The following is a 14,593-nucleotide window of genomic DNA, read 5'->3' as shown; positions in this document are numbered from 1 at the left end:
ACTCGAAGGTTAATCTAAAAACTTATAACAGTAGTTGCCTTCAGATATGATCCATATTGCATGCTATCTCTACTTCGGAAATCTCTGAAGGAAGGATTTAGAAGAACATTTTTGATAATAAACACTCTAGTATTTTATTACTTCGAAATTCTCTGATTTTTACAAGGGGGAAAGGTGGCCTTATATAGCCACATCCTTCAGCAAACAAACAAACTTAACCAAACCACAAACTTAACCCATCCTAGTCAAAACCAACCATGGTTGGGATAGGATAAGGGATAAGATAGGATTCCCCGACAAAGACAAAAGCATAGGTAAGGGATAAGATTCCCCGACAAAGACAAAAGGCTAAACAACAAAGGGATAAGATTCCCTGACAAAGACAAAAGGCTAAACAACAAAACCTTATGGCTAAATTAAGCAGATAATTGATTCCATGTCATATGCTAAACTTAATGTTCTTCATTGGCACGTCATAGATGAGCAGTCATTTCCTTTAGAAATACCTTCATATCCAAATTTGTGGAGAGGTTCATATACAAAGTGGGAGCGCTATACAATAGAGGATGCAGCTGAAATCGTCAACTATGCCAAACTAAGAGGCATTAATATTATGGCTGAAGTAGATGTCCCTGGTCATGGAGAATCATGGGGCAAAGGATATCCTGATCTTTGGCCTAATTCTTCCTGCAGAGAGCCCCTTGATGTTTCAAAAAATTATACTTTTGATGTAATTACTGGCATTCTGACAGATATGAGAGAGATTTTTCCTTTCGAGCTATTCCACTTGGGTGGTGATGAAGTTAATACAGATTGCTGGAACACTACTCCACATGTGAAGGAATGGCTTCAAGATAAGAACTTTACTACGAAAGAGGCATATCAATATTTTGTACTCAGAGCACAACAAATAGTTCTGTCAAAAAATTGGACTCCTGTGAACTGGGAAGAAACATTCAATACTTTTGCAGAAAACCTTCATCCAAGGACTGTTGTGCATAACTGGTTGGGCCCAGGGGTTTGTCCAAAGGCTGTTGCCAAAGGTTTCAGATGCATTTTTAGCAATCAAGGTGTGTGGTATCTGGACCACCTAGATGTCCCATGGCATGAATTCTACACTGCTGAACCACTAGAAGGAATAGATGATGCTTCTCAGCAAAAGCTTGTCCTTGGAGGAGAAGTTTGCATGTGGGCTGAGACAGCTGATACATCAAATGCTTAGCAAACAATTTGGCCTCAAGCTGCAGCTGCTGCAGAGCGGTTATGGAGTAGTAAGGAGGCCACATCCACTGGAAACATTAATGAAACCGCATTACCCCGGTTGCATTTCTGGTTGTAGGATTTTGAACTTTTGGTTGGTGAGAGACTGTTCCTTGGTCATCTTGCTTGTCAAACTTCTTAAGTGGAGGGAAATTTGACTCATAATCAGCGGTAGTCATCATACATACTTGTGGAATTTGTTGGAACTGATTTTGAGCAGGAAAAGCTTCGTCATGATGTTGCATACATTTTGCTCACATGCAAATACTTGTTTGAACATTATTTTAGGTACTGTAGATTATTCAGAATATTTTGAAAATTTACATGATGTTTTAAATAACTAAAATAAACACGATTATAAAAAAAATCTCACAAAAAATTATTCAAAGTAGGGAAACACAAAAAAAAAAAAAAAGTGCATTGGTGCGCCTTTTTTTAGCCAAAGAAAAATCCTAATTAAATATGCTTTAAATCCTTGATAAGTTATCAACGGATAATTCCATGTCTTAATTCTTTTTTCCCAAGAGGTTCTCATTTCATGGCAGCTTAATTATTTGGGATATTCACAAAAATACTTAAGGTTTTTAAAAAAATACTAAAAATATAAATCTGTAAAAAAAAGTACAAAATAATACTGGGTGGCATAATTGTAAATACGGAGTCTTTTTTTTTAATACAAGGTTTACAAATTTGTAACGGTACAATTTTTTTGTAACTAAAGTTTATAAATTTGTAATAAAATTTTATAAATTTGTAACGATATGTTAAAATTTTGTAAATAATATTTTCATACAAAATAGAAAATTATAACAAATGATTATAGAACTGTAACAATCTATTATTCTATTTTTGTAAAATTTCATATTTTTCAAATTTTTTTGAAATTTATAATATTAGGTGTACTTTTTCCTTATTAATTTAGTTCATACTTCTTTTCTCAACATGTGAAATCGAACCACATATTGCGTTTATTTATATTTTTTTATAGAAATATATTGATTATCCTTTTGATATATTTTTGTTTAACCTTTATTATATTGCCTAGAATTTGTAATCAATTGTCTCGTCTTGTCATGCCTCCAAACACATTTCTCATCAAAGCATCATGTTCCTTCTTAAGAAAGCAAAAATAAAAAAATGATGCGATTTAAAATGTTTAGTTTTGTCTATTCTAATAATAATTAGACATGCACATATACAATGATAGAAAAGCTGGCCTTATTATTACACCACCAATAATTTAGTACATTTAATATATATATATATATTTATAAACATTGAGGTATAATAAGTCCAAAAACAATAAAAATTGACATTAATCAATCATTATCGTTAATTTAACCCTTTACAAGCACTAAAAAAAATTGGACCTATACCGAGAACAAACATCGTCAGTAGAAGCCTGAATGTTCTCGATACAGCTTCTACCGAAAACATGTCATCGGTAGAAGGTTCTCGGCACATCGTCAGTAGAGAAAAACTTCCACCGAGGACATTGAATATGTCCTCGGTATAGAGTTGACAATGTCCTCGGTAGTAGCAGTAGCAGTAGCAGTAGCAGTAGCAGTGGTAGTAGTGGTGGTAGTGGTGGTAGTAGTGGTAGTAGTGGTAGTAGTGGTATGTAGCAGTGGCAGTAGCAGTAGCAGTAACAGCAGCAGCAGCAGCAGCAGCAGCAGCAGTAGCAGTAGCAGCAGTAGCAGGAGTAGTAGCAGTAGCAGTAGCAGTAGCAGTAGCAGTAGCAGTAGCAGTAGCAGTAGCAATAGCAGTAGTAGCAGTAGTAGCAGTAGTAGCAGTAGTAGGAGTAGTAGTAGTAGTAGGAGTAGGAAACTCATATGTTAGATTCCGTGGATTTTGGTTCAAGTCGGGACTTAGTTGGAAACTCATAGCAACAATTATGAATTTTATAAGTTTAACCTATAGTTTAAGAATATTAATTATAATATAAGGTTTGATTAATATAGCTGATTATAAAGATGTTATTTATTATACTATAAGGTTTAGATAGAATTAATAAGATCATGACACTTATTGTATGTATGTTTATTTAAGGATTTAATTATAGTTTAAATAAAAGAAAGTTCAAGAAAGCTCTAGAACCTTCCAAGACCATTAGGAGCATGACATTTGTCACAATCTTGTTTATTTGTGGATTAGATTGTTATTTAGATAATTAAATAGATTTTGCTGTAACTTTAGGGTACTGTAACTTCTGACCTATTTTTGACCCGATTATGTTATGAATTTCGAAAAATAGTATTTCTAGACAGTTGTAGATAATTGAATTAGCTTTCTAACAGTATAAAGATGGTCTAAATCGGAGTCCTACAGCACCAGTTATGTTGATTTTACTACATGTGAGTTTAGAGTTACGAGATTTAGGAAATTAGAAGTTAGGATTCTATTTTATTTAAATTTAAATTTGGATTATAGTTAGAATGAAATTAATTATTTTTTTAAAATAAAAGAAAGATCTAGAAACTCTAGAACCTTCCTGTACGCCCTAAATATCTGCGCACTATTGGTGAGCTAGAAAATGGTCTAATTCAATCTGCCACGTGTAAATCGTCCACCCGGAGCTGTTTGTTACGGGCCTCCATCTATCCAGCCCGAGCTGATTAGAGAGTTAACTACTACTCGGAGGCATCGTGTCAGCAGTATGAGTGTCACAAGCTAGCGCCACATTAAGCTCAGAATGCAGCAAAGATCTGACACCTGAATCCTTATAAAGTCAGCCACGCAATATAAACGTGCATATATCAGACATCACATGTCTGGTTTACTCCTGACTTCTCGGATGCACAGTATAAACGTGCGCATTCGGACATCCTGTATCTGACTTGGGCCATGCGGCCCATTACCCATCCTTACCTATTGATTAGACCTCACTTCACTGCAAGGTTTAGGAATTAATCATCAGCGTCACAGAGATGACGTGAAGGGTAAAGAGATCACGGGATGACCCCACTGCCAACTCAGATATCTTCTTCCTATAAATACCAAGACCCTGGGTAGTGCAGGGGGTTGGCATAAGTTTTGTAAAGAAACACTCTGTAAGAAATAGTCAAGAGATATCAATAATATCGACTCGTGGACTAGAGGGATTTTAACCTTCGAACCACCCAAAAAGAAAGGAGAGACCACCTTCCCATGCTATTAGTTTCTCAAGTCTAGAATATAGTTATTTTCATATTACGATTCACCAATTTGCACTAATCCATCCTACTTATTCGTATAATTACCTGTTGGCGAAGAACCGCGTCAACATTTTGGTGCTTTCATTGAGAGGATTTAGATTGGTGCTATCACAAAAACCTGATCATGGTGGTTACTCGTTCGAGGCATGGTAACGAGGCGAATCAACATGATGGGCAGGAGGCTCACCATGCCGCCATATCCGATGAACCAAACTCCGAGGTCCAGCAGCGATCGGGAAAGCAGCCGATGGGACAGGATGACACCGGGAGTTCGGCGCCCCGATCGCCAAATTTGAACCCGGGTTACCTGACAACGATAGAGATGGAGAAAATACAGTTGAGGGGTCAGCTATCCAAAGCAAGTAAGCAAATCGAAGAAGTCTTGGCCCGGCTACCCCCTCTGCAACCGACGTTAACGTCGGAAAGAGGCAAAGTGGGACTCACAAGTCCCACAGGGATAATCGGCCCAGACCTAGTCGATTGGTCAGAACCTCAACCCCGAGTTCTACACCTATGTCGCACCATAACTAGGAAGCTAGGTTTGAGGAGTTTCCCAGGGCCAATCAACAATTCAGCCGATTAGTCAGAACCTCAACTCCTAGCTCGACTCCACTGTCAAACGCACCCAGAAGGGCTCGTGGCAGCTCGCGGAGGAGATCCGGGGAAGGCTCGGGCAGACATCCTACTTCGGCCAACCCTCCCAAGCCGCGGTCAGACTGCCGGGCGCAGGATGCTGGAGATGGTAGAGTAGAATGGCCGCGAGCTAATTTGATCCGCCCGGATGGGACTAGGATCGCTTCGCCAGTTAGGCATCCCCCGTCGCTGATAAGATACCCATATCCTCCTGGTCTAGTTCAAGACATTCGATACATGGGAGCAACAGAAGAAATCCTCCTCCCGCCGATCATTCCCAACGCTACCGAGGACGCGGGGAGGTCCCGAATCCTTACCCCCAGCACCGGGCTCCAAGATTTTCCAACGGGAGCTACTAGACCGAGAGCCACTGAAGTGGCAGATCCGATGGAGACCTGCGTAATCGTTTAAGTTTAGCACACATCCCTCGTGCCACCTCGAGGGCCGACCTTTGAGATCGCCTCAACTCGCAGAGGGGGAATCCGGCCAGAAATGGAAGTCATGCTCGCCAAGAGGGTGGTCATTCTGAAGTATGTGACAGTGGGAATGTCCCACCTAACCAAGCTCAAGCTCGGAGGGAGAATAACCCGCCTAACGCGTACAATGGAACTGGAGCTATTGAATAGCCTCAGAACAACCAAGGGATTAAGGACCAGACCCAAGAACGTTTAGCTCAGATGGATGAGCTAATGAAGAAGCTCTTGTCCGAAAAAGGAGAAGGACGGGTATGATTCGGGGGATGAACTTGAGCTTTTCGCCTCCAACATAGCAGCCACAACATACCCGCCGGGGTTCCGGATGCCCCACCTGTCTAAATTTGATGGAGACGGAGACCTGTCGGACCATTTGGGTTTGTTCAATACTCTGATGATGGCCCATAATATCGGCCCCAAGCTGAGGTGTTTGATATTCCCTTCAACCTTGATCAGGCCAGCTAGGCAGTGCTTCAAGCAGTGTAAAAATCATTCCATCAGCTCGTGGAAGAATTTTTCTGTCGACTTCAAGAGGGCGTTCTGAGCTTCTTAAGCTACCAGCGTCAAAGCTGACACCCTGACGAATGTGAAGCAACAACTCAGGGAACATTTGAAAGCTTACTTGAGCAGGTTTGCAAACGTCGCGGCTCGAGCCGGGACGTAGACGATAGTTCCAAGCTTATGGCCTTGAGGACTGGAATCCTCATTGGAGGCAGGCTATGGAAAGAGATATAGAGAAGATGTGTCAGTACCGTGGATGAGTTCCTGAACAAGGCCCAGGAATGGGTAAACATGGAAGAGGCGCGAGCATCGATCGCGGGAACCAGCCAAACCCTTAATAAGCCCGTTGGAGCGGAAACGGATGTCGTGAAAATGACTCAAACTGTTGCCCAGAATAACCAACGGGTGGAGGCAAGAGAAAGGGGAGCGGCGAGGGCGGCCAGCACGATCCAAAGAAGAACAAGCCCGTGGAAAAGTTTAAGCCAGTCTACGTGACCTATACCGAGCTCACAAACACTAGGGAACACATTTTCCTAGCAAATTCTGCTAGCCTCCCTTGGAAAAAGTCGGAGCCTTTGAAACACCAGAATGCTAAGAGGGACCCTTCCAAGTTCTGCCGATTCCACAACGACATTGGCCACAACACTGACGATTGTAGGCATTTGAAGGATGAGATAGAGACACTCATCAGAGCCGGACCTTTGGCTCAGTATGTGCGGAACCGTGTTCCTACTAGTCAGCCAGCCCCGGAAGCTCTGGTAAATCAGCCCGGGCCCCGGATAAGTCAGGATACCCCTCCTCCTGTAATAGGAGGAGAGATTTCCACAATCTCCGGAGGCCCCCATTTGGCCGGCACGAGAAGAGGTGCCTATAAGAGATATGTCAATGAGTTGAAAGCTCACAACGGAGTGGAATTCGTCTTGGAGCAGCATCTACCCAAACAACAACGATTGGAGAGGCAACCAATCATTTTTACCGAGGAGGAAATCGGTCACGTCCAGTTCCCCCATAACGATCCTCTAGTCATAACCGCCCAGCTCGCCAACCAGAGAGTTAGGAGGATACTAGTCAATAATGGGAGTTCGGTGAACCTGCTGTTCCGGTCTACGCTGGAGAAAATGGTATTGTCTGTCATTGAGCTGAAGGCCACCTCCATGATGTTGTATGGATTTTCCAGGGAAAGGTCGGCAGTGATAGGAACAATCGAGCTAGTAATAACCTTGGGAGAAGGGCCCTGAACTATCTCTAAGCTCCTCGAGTTCATGGTTATCGATTGTCCCATCGCATACAACGCTATTCTGGGCCGAGACGTTGATGGAATTTGAGGCCATAACTTCTATCCGCCATCTCGCGGTCAAGTTCCCCTCCTCTACGGAGATATGTACGGTCCAAGGTGATCAGCTTGCTGCCAGGGAATGCTATAACATTTCCATGAAGGGAAAATCACGACCTAGGCAGCAGACGATGACCATTCAAAGTGAAAATGAGGAATCTCAGGAAGTAGGATCTATTCCTGAGACAGAAAAACCTCAGGAAGCCAATGGGGAACGTATCACCTTGAGTAATGATATCGATCCACATGCATGAATTTAACATCATATTATAATATAATTCACATAAACATGCATATAATCATTTAATTACATAATTAAACAATTATGGCCCTCCCGGCCTACTAATCTAACCTTTACACCGCATTAGGGATTTCGGGGCATTACAGCATGGACAGGCTAGCAGGGCATGGACGGGCTAGCAAGGCATGGCGCGACCATCGATAGTAGACGTAAGCAAGTAACGTTCGAAACTCCTGACGGCCTAAGACTATGCTATATGGGAAAAATTTCAGGACTATGTATGCTGCTTATTTCATCTCTCAAAGCTCAGAGGATGATAGAAAAAGGATGTCACGCATTCTTAGCCAATGTTACGGATGTGGTAAAGGAAACACCACTAAAAGTTGCAGACTTCCACATTGTAAAGGAATTCTCAGAGGTATTTCCTGGCAACTAGCAGGATTGCCGCCGACACGGGAGATAGACTTCACAATCGAACTAGTATCGGGCACTGAGCCATTCGCTATGGGGAGCACCTGTTCTATTTTTGAAGAAGAAGGATGGAAGTATGTATATGTGTATAGATTATTGCGAGCTGAATAAGGTGACAATTAATAATAAGTACCTGCTACCTCGACTTGACGACTTGTTTGATCAACTCCGAGGGGCAACCGTGTTTTCAAAGATTGATCTACGGACCAGGTATCACAACTCAAAGTACGGGAAAAGGATAATCACAAGACAACTTTTAGAACTCGTTATGGACATTACAAGTTTCTAGTTATGTCTTTTGGTATTACCAATGCTTCAGTCGTGTTTATGGATTTAATGAATAGGGTCTTTATGGATTATTTGGATGAATTTTTCGTAGTGTTCATCGACGATATCTTGGTGTACTCAAAGGATGAAGTCAAACATGAGGAATATTTAAGGTTGATCTTGTTACGACTAAAGGAGCATCAACTTAATGCCAAATTCAAGAAGTGCGAATTTTGGCTGTCACAAGTAGCGTTTCTCAGGAACATAGGATCCAAGGAAGGAGTTGCCGTAGATCCATCTAAGGTAGAGGCTAGAAAGGATTTTCCAAGACCAAAGAACGCGTCTAAGGTAAGAAGTTTTCTGGAACTAGCAGGTTATTGTTGGAGGTTCAAAGAAGGCTTTTCTAAGATAACCACTTCATTTACCAACCTAACCCGGAAATAGCAAAGGGTCAATTGGACTGATGAGTGTGAAGAGAGTTTCCAGTTGCTTAAGGATATGCTCAACACCAGTACTTTATGTACCGACACCCAATGATAAGTTTGTAGTCTATTGCGATGCGTCGAAGAAAGGATTGGGTTGTGTACTTATGCAGAATGATACAGTGATAGCCTACGCCTCAAGGTAAACGTAGTTGCTGATGCGCTAAGTAGGAAGAATTACGGAAGTCTAGCATCATTAGCTGGAATAGAAAAGTCGCTACAGCAGGAGCTGATCAATGCTGGAATAGAAGTAGTCATTGGTAACCTGACTAACTTGTCCATCCAAACAAGCCTGTTAGAAGATATACTGATTGGGCAAGGACATGATGACATATTAGTAGCACATATGGATGTAGTTAGAGAAAGGAAGGCCACAGATTTCCCAATATCTAGTTAGGGGTTATTAAGATACAAGGATCGAGTATGCATGCCAAATGATCAAGGGATTAAGATAAAGACTTTAGAAGAAGCGCACAATACCCCATACTTAGTTCACCCAGGGTCGACCAAGATGGCTCACGACCTTAAAGTATTATATTGGTGGCTAGGAATGAAGAAAGATATAGTGGAGTATGTGTCTAAATGCTTGGTATGCCAGTAAGTGAAAGCAAAACATCAGTGGCTTGCAGGCTTATTGCAACCACTAAGCATTCCAAAATGGAAATGGGATGATATAGCCATAGTTTTGTGACGGGTTTTCCATGAACAAGTAAGCAGCATGATTTGGCTTGGATAGTAATAGATAGATTAACCAAGTTAGTTCATTTCCTGTCTGTTAAGACTTCGTACACAACAGATCAATACGCAGACATTTAAGTCCAAGAAATAGTATGACTGCATAGAATCTCTAAGACAATAGTATTCGATAGAGGATCGGTGTTTACATCGAGATCTTGGAGTAAGTATTTGCCGCTGATAGAATTCTCCTACAACAATAGCTACCAGTCAACAATTGGGATGACACCTTACAAGCAAATTTATGGAAGAAGGGTCGATCGCCATTGCATTCGGACGAGGTAGGAGAAAGGAAACTACTTGGACCTGAAGCTGTTAGAGGAGCTCAGGATGTAGTAGCGCTGATTAGAAAGCGTATGCTCGCTGCTCAAAGCCGTTAGAAAAGTTATGCGGATGCCAAGCGGTGTAATGTGGAATTCAAAGTCGGAGATCAAGTCTTCTTAAGGATATCTCCTATGAAAGGTGTGAAGCGGTTCAGGAAGAAAGGCAAGCTTAGTCCCAGGTCCTTTTGAGATATTGGACAAAGTGGGAGCAGTTGCATATAGATTAGCCCTACCGCCAGCTCTAGCAGATAGTCATAATGTGTTCCATATCTCGATGCTGCGTAAATATGTGTCAGATCCATCTCACGTCCTCAAATATGATATGATAGCACTCCAGAAAGACTTGAGTTACGAGGAACCACTGGCTAGCATCCTAGATAGAGTGATGAAAGAATTACGGTCTAAGAGTTTTCCGATAGTCAAGGTCCTATGAAGTAATAGTTCTGAATGGGAGGCAACGTGGAAGTTGGAGGAAGACATGTTAACCCGGTATCCAAAATTGTTTGATAAGTAAATTTCGGGGACAAAATTATTTTTAGTGGGAGAGAATTGTAGAGTCCCAGAATATTTACTTAACTAGCTAGATAGTAGTAGTATCAATATGTTAGATTCCGTGGATTTTGGTTCAAGTCGGGACTTAGTTGGAAACTCATAGCAACAATTATGGATTTTATAAGTTTAACCTATAGTTTAAGAATATTAATTATAACATATGGTTTGATTAATATAGCTGATTATAAATATGTTATTTATTATACTATAAGGTTTAGATAGAATTAATAAGATCATGACACTTGTCTTGAGCATATTTATTTAAGGATTTAATTATAGTTTAAATAAAATGTAGAGTCCAAAGAACTTTACTTAGCTAGTTAGATAGTAGTATAATAGTAATAGTAGTATTATTGTTATGACTATGGAATTTTGGTTCAGACCGGGATTTATTTGGACACTCATAGTAATACTTGTAGATTTTCTAAGTTTAACCTATAGTTTAAGAATATTAATTTTAACCTAAGGTTTGATTAATATGACTGATATTGAGGGTAATATTTATTATATTATAAAGTTTAGATAAGACCCAATAAGATTATAGCACATGTCATGTATATGTTTAATAATGATTAAGTATTTTGAGGAATAAATTTATTAAGGTTAAAATTTGAATATCCTAGGGTCAGTCAGCAACTTTGAAAACGTTAGAGGCTTAGTCAAGGATATTTACTCAATTCAAATTAAGCTAAAATTGTGTAATTTCATGTTTAAATATTCAGCGTATGCCGATATATCGCAGCTATAGGGGGCGATATATCGCAGCACAGAAAAAAAAAACGTCGCACGATTGCCTCGGGCATACTGGCCGAGGCGATATACGCCTCCTTCAGGGCATTTTGAAACTTTTTGAAAATATTCTCCATTCAAATCTTCAACCTCTTGATAAGTCCAGCATCTTTCTGAACGAGTCTTCAGCCTCTGCTGAACGATAATTCAAATATTTTTCACTTAAAATGCCATTATTTTTATTCAAGTTAAATGAAGATCTTTTCATTCCTAAACTCTATAAATAGGACCTAGTACCCAGCCATTTATTCATCTATTACTCTAAGTTCAGAGGCTGCAAGTTGCTAGGTTATTATATTGAAAGTGTAAACACTTGGGTTGGGAATTATAAGCTTGATCATTATAAGCTTACCAAACACTTGGGAAGTAAGGTTTATAGCATTTCGGTTCAAGGTTTAGATTGGCTATAGAAGCATTCAAGGTATTTCACACTCTAGTTCATTTGGTATTCTTTTCTTTAAGTTCTTATAGTCTTCTACTCAGCATTCTAACCTTATTCTTTATTCTTGGTTAGGAAACCTAAGGTCTTGAACATAAGTTTTTGGTAAGTATATTCTCAACGGTATAGTTCTTCCATTCTTTTCATCTCATTCTCTTTAGTATACTCACTCTCCCATTTATGATTTTTAGGAGTGTTCCAAAGTCCCAAAATCTGTTCTCATATCCCGGTAATTTGGTAAGGAAAATAGGATAGGATTTATGTGTTATATGATTTTATATGTTATCTTATGATGATGTGTTATGTAATATGCTATGTTAAGTATGTTTGTAGACTTGGGCATATGACCCGTACAACTAACAAGCCCCAAATAGATTATGGGCATATGACTTGCTTAGCTAGCAAGCCCCACTAATCTAATGGGCATATGACTTGTTTAGTTTATGGGACCCCAAGTAATATTGGCCATTATAGTATGTATGTGACATAAGTGTTATGATATGTTTTATGTTACATTATGAATTTTATGTATATGGTTATCTGTTAGATTTTCCTTGCTGGGCATTAGGCTCACTCCTTTTATGTTTATATGTGCAGGAAAGTAACTTTGGTGGCGATAAAGGTTCTTGGAAGCTTTTGGGATGTGTATTGAGGCGGAATGGATTCAAAGAGCCGAGAGTTTCGATTCGAGGATGAAGTCTTTACTTATGTTTTTATGTGTATTTTTCCGCACTTATTTATGTAATCTCTTTTAATTATAGTTATGTTATGTTTTGATTTTAAATCAATGAGATCCCATAACCTAACTTAAATTTTATGTAAGTTTAACATTTGTTTTTACAAGTTTTAATAAAGTTATGATCTTTTCACTTGTAAGTTCTATTAAGGATTAGGGTCTATGTGTAGTTTTCATTAATGGTCCAAAGTCTAGAGAAGTTGGGTCATTACAGTTGGTATCAGAGCAACGGTTCCTTCGCATGAAGTTCTCCTCGATACACACACTCAAAAGCTCTGAATCTGACCGCCAAGTAAGTATTTAAGTTATAGTTATTTTGCTTATGTGTATAGCTAAAGATTTTTATTATTTATGTTTTCAGTTAAGTATGAACGGAGCATTAACTTATGAGGATATCCGAGCCATTAAGGCTTTAAAGAGAATAAGAGAACCAAGAAACACCATAGGAACACTAGAGAGAATCACTCGGAGATTGCTTTTGTTCCACCGAGAGATAGGTCACCTTCAAGAAACTAAGCAAATCATGACGAGAGCAACGGAGCAATATGTTTTAATAATTAGACTATTTAGAGATTTCCATCTCGTAATTGAAGCCTTAGAGGAAATATGGGAAACAATGGATGATGAGGATGAACTACCAACAACAATGCGATATTACTTTCTTCTAATTAAGTTCACTTCAAAATCCGAATTTCAGTTTACCAATGAGCAAAAACATAGGATTTTCACAAACCTTCCTAGAGGACCTTTTGATGCACACGACAATGAGGATTATGAAGAACTAGATGATGATATGTTAGATGAAGGGTCGGATGTAGAAGATCCTGATTTTTAGAATAGTAGTTTTTCATTGTTTGTTTTATTTATTTCTTTGTTTTATGGTTGTAATAAGTGAAATTTTTTTTTTTCCAAATGAATATCATGTTATTTTATTATCATGTATGAGTTTGATTTTTTTTTTCTATTTTTGCAATCATAATAAATAATAAGTAAAATAAATAATGACTAAGTTCGGTGAGGGTGGATACAAATCAATGAACCAAGTTTCTATATTGAGAGTTAGGGGGCCATAGTAGTGGGAACGATTTTACTGCTCCCAGCCCTCCCTCAATATGGTTAACTTTGGAACAAAGATGAGTTTCGAGCCAATTAAGTCATATAGGATGATTAGAAACAGACTTAGAAAAATAAAGATGACTTGTTTTTCTAAGTATAGAAACCCATTCTAAATAATAAAGAAGACTTATAAAATTTTCATAAGATGTCATAATCAATAGGTCTGAGATATGTTTGTTTTAGAATAAGTTTTTGCCTTAGAGCCTATTAGGTAAAGTTCTAACATGTTCCTTTCAACTGTTAGAACTCTGCTACGATGTCGCTCCGAAGATCTGCACGCACTAACGGAAACGCCTCCAACGCTGTTCCAGCGAACAATGATGCCCCTCCAGATCGCAGAAGGGGAGTGTGTGCAGCAAGCAGCACGCTCCAAACTTCGAAGGGACTACAGACCCCTTTGAGGAAGAAGAGTGGCTAAGGAATGTGGAGCCAATTCTGACGCACATGAATCTCAGTAATACGGACCGCATATCCTGCATCTCGTCATTACTCAAGAAGGATGCCAAGATATGGTGGGACTTGGTCTAGCAATCGCATGATGTTGCCACCATGACATGGACTCGATTTGTGGAGCTGTTCCACAAGAAGTACTACAATTCGATTGTACTCGCTTCAAGAGTTGAGGAGTTTGCCAACTTGAAGCAAGGAAATTTATCAGTGGCAGAGTATGCTCGTCAGTTCGACCGCTTAGCTAAGTTCGCATCTGAGATGGTTCCAACTGATTTTCTGAGGGTAAAAAAATTTGTTAGAGGACTTCGACCGAAGATCGAGATGGGGGTTAAGCTAGCAAACCCAGGGAATACTACGTGTGCTGATGTTCTTGAAACGACAATAGAAGTAGAAAGGTTGCAGGCTAATGTAAGTAAAGAGGAAGCCAGTAAGCCTGAGCCTAGACAGCAGAGTCAACCTCAGACCAGTTCAGAACAATAACCATAAAGGCAACAATCAGTCTGGCAACAACGGTAGCAGCTAGAAAAGACGGCATCCGGATAACAAGCAACTCGACAGCGATAAAAGGGCACGGACGAATAATGGGGGAAATAGGCCG

The 14,593-nt window shown here is 39.7% G+C and overlaps 1 protein-coding gene across 1 annotated transcript; it reads left to right on the top strand.

Annotated features, from left to right (window-relative positions):
- The first annotated feature begins 420 nt into the window (after window positions 1-420).
- LOC133778516 (beta-hexosaminidase 1-like) lies at window positions 421-1,325 on the top strand. Its single transcript, XM_062218474.1, has one exon. It carries the CDS (start codon window positions 437-439, stop codon window positions 1,220-1,222), a length of 786 nt encoding a protein of 261 aa, XP_062074458.1. The 5' UTR covers window positions 421-436; the 3' UTR covers window positions 1,223-1,325.
- The last annotated feature ends 13,268 nt before the right edge of the window (window positions 1,326-14,593 follow it).

This window comes from Humulus lupulus, chromosome 5, assembly GCF_963169125.1.
Source record: "Humulus lupulus chromosome 5, drHumLupu1.1, whole genome shotgun sequence".
In the NCBI taxonomy this organism is placed as follows: Eukaryota; Viridiplantae; Streptophyta; class Magnoliopsida; order Rosales; family Cannabaceae; genus Humulus; species Humulus lupulus.
Note: the sequence above shows the minus strand (reverse complement) of the source record. Positions and strands in the feature narration are given on the sequence as shown.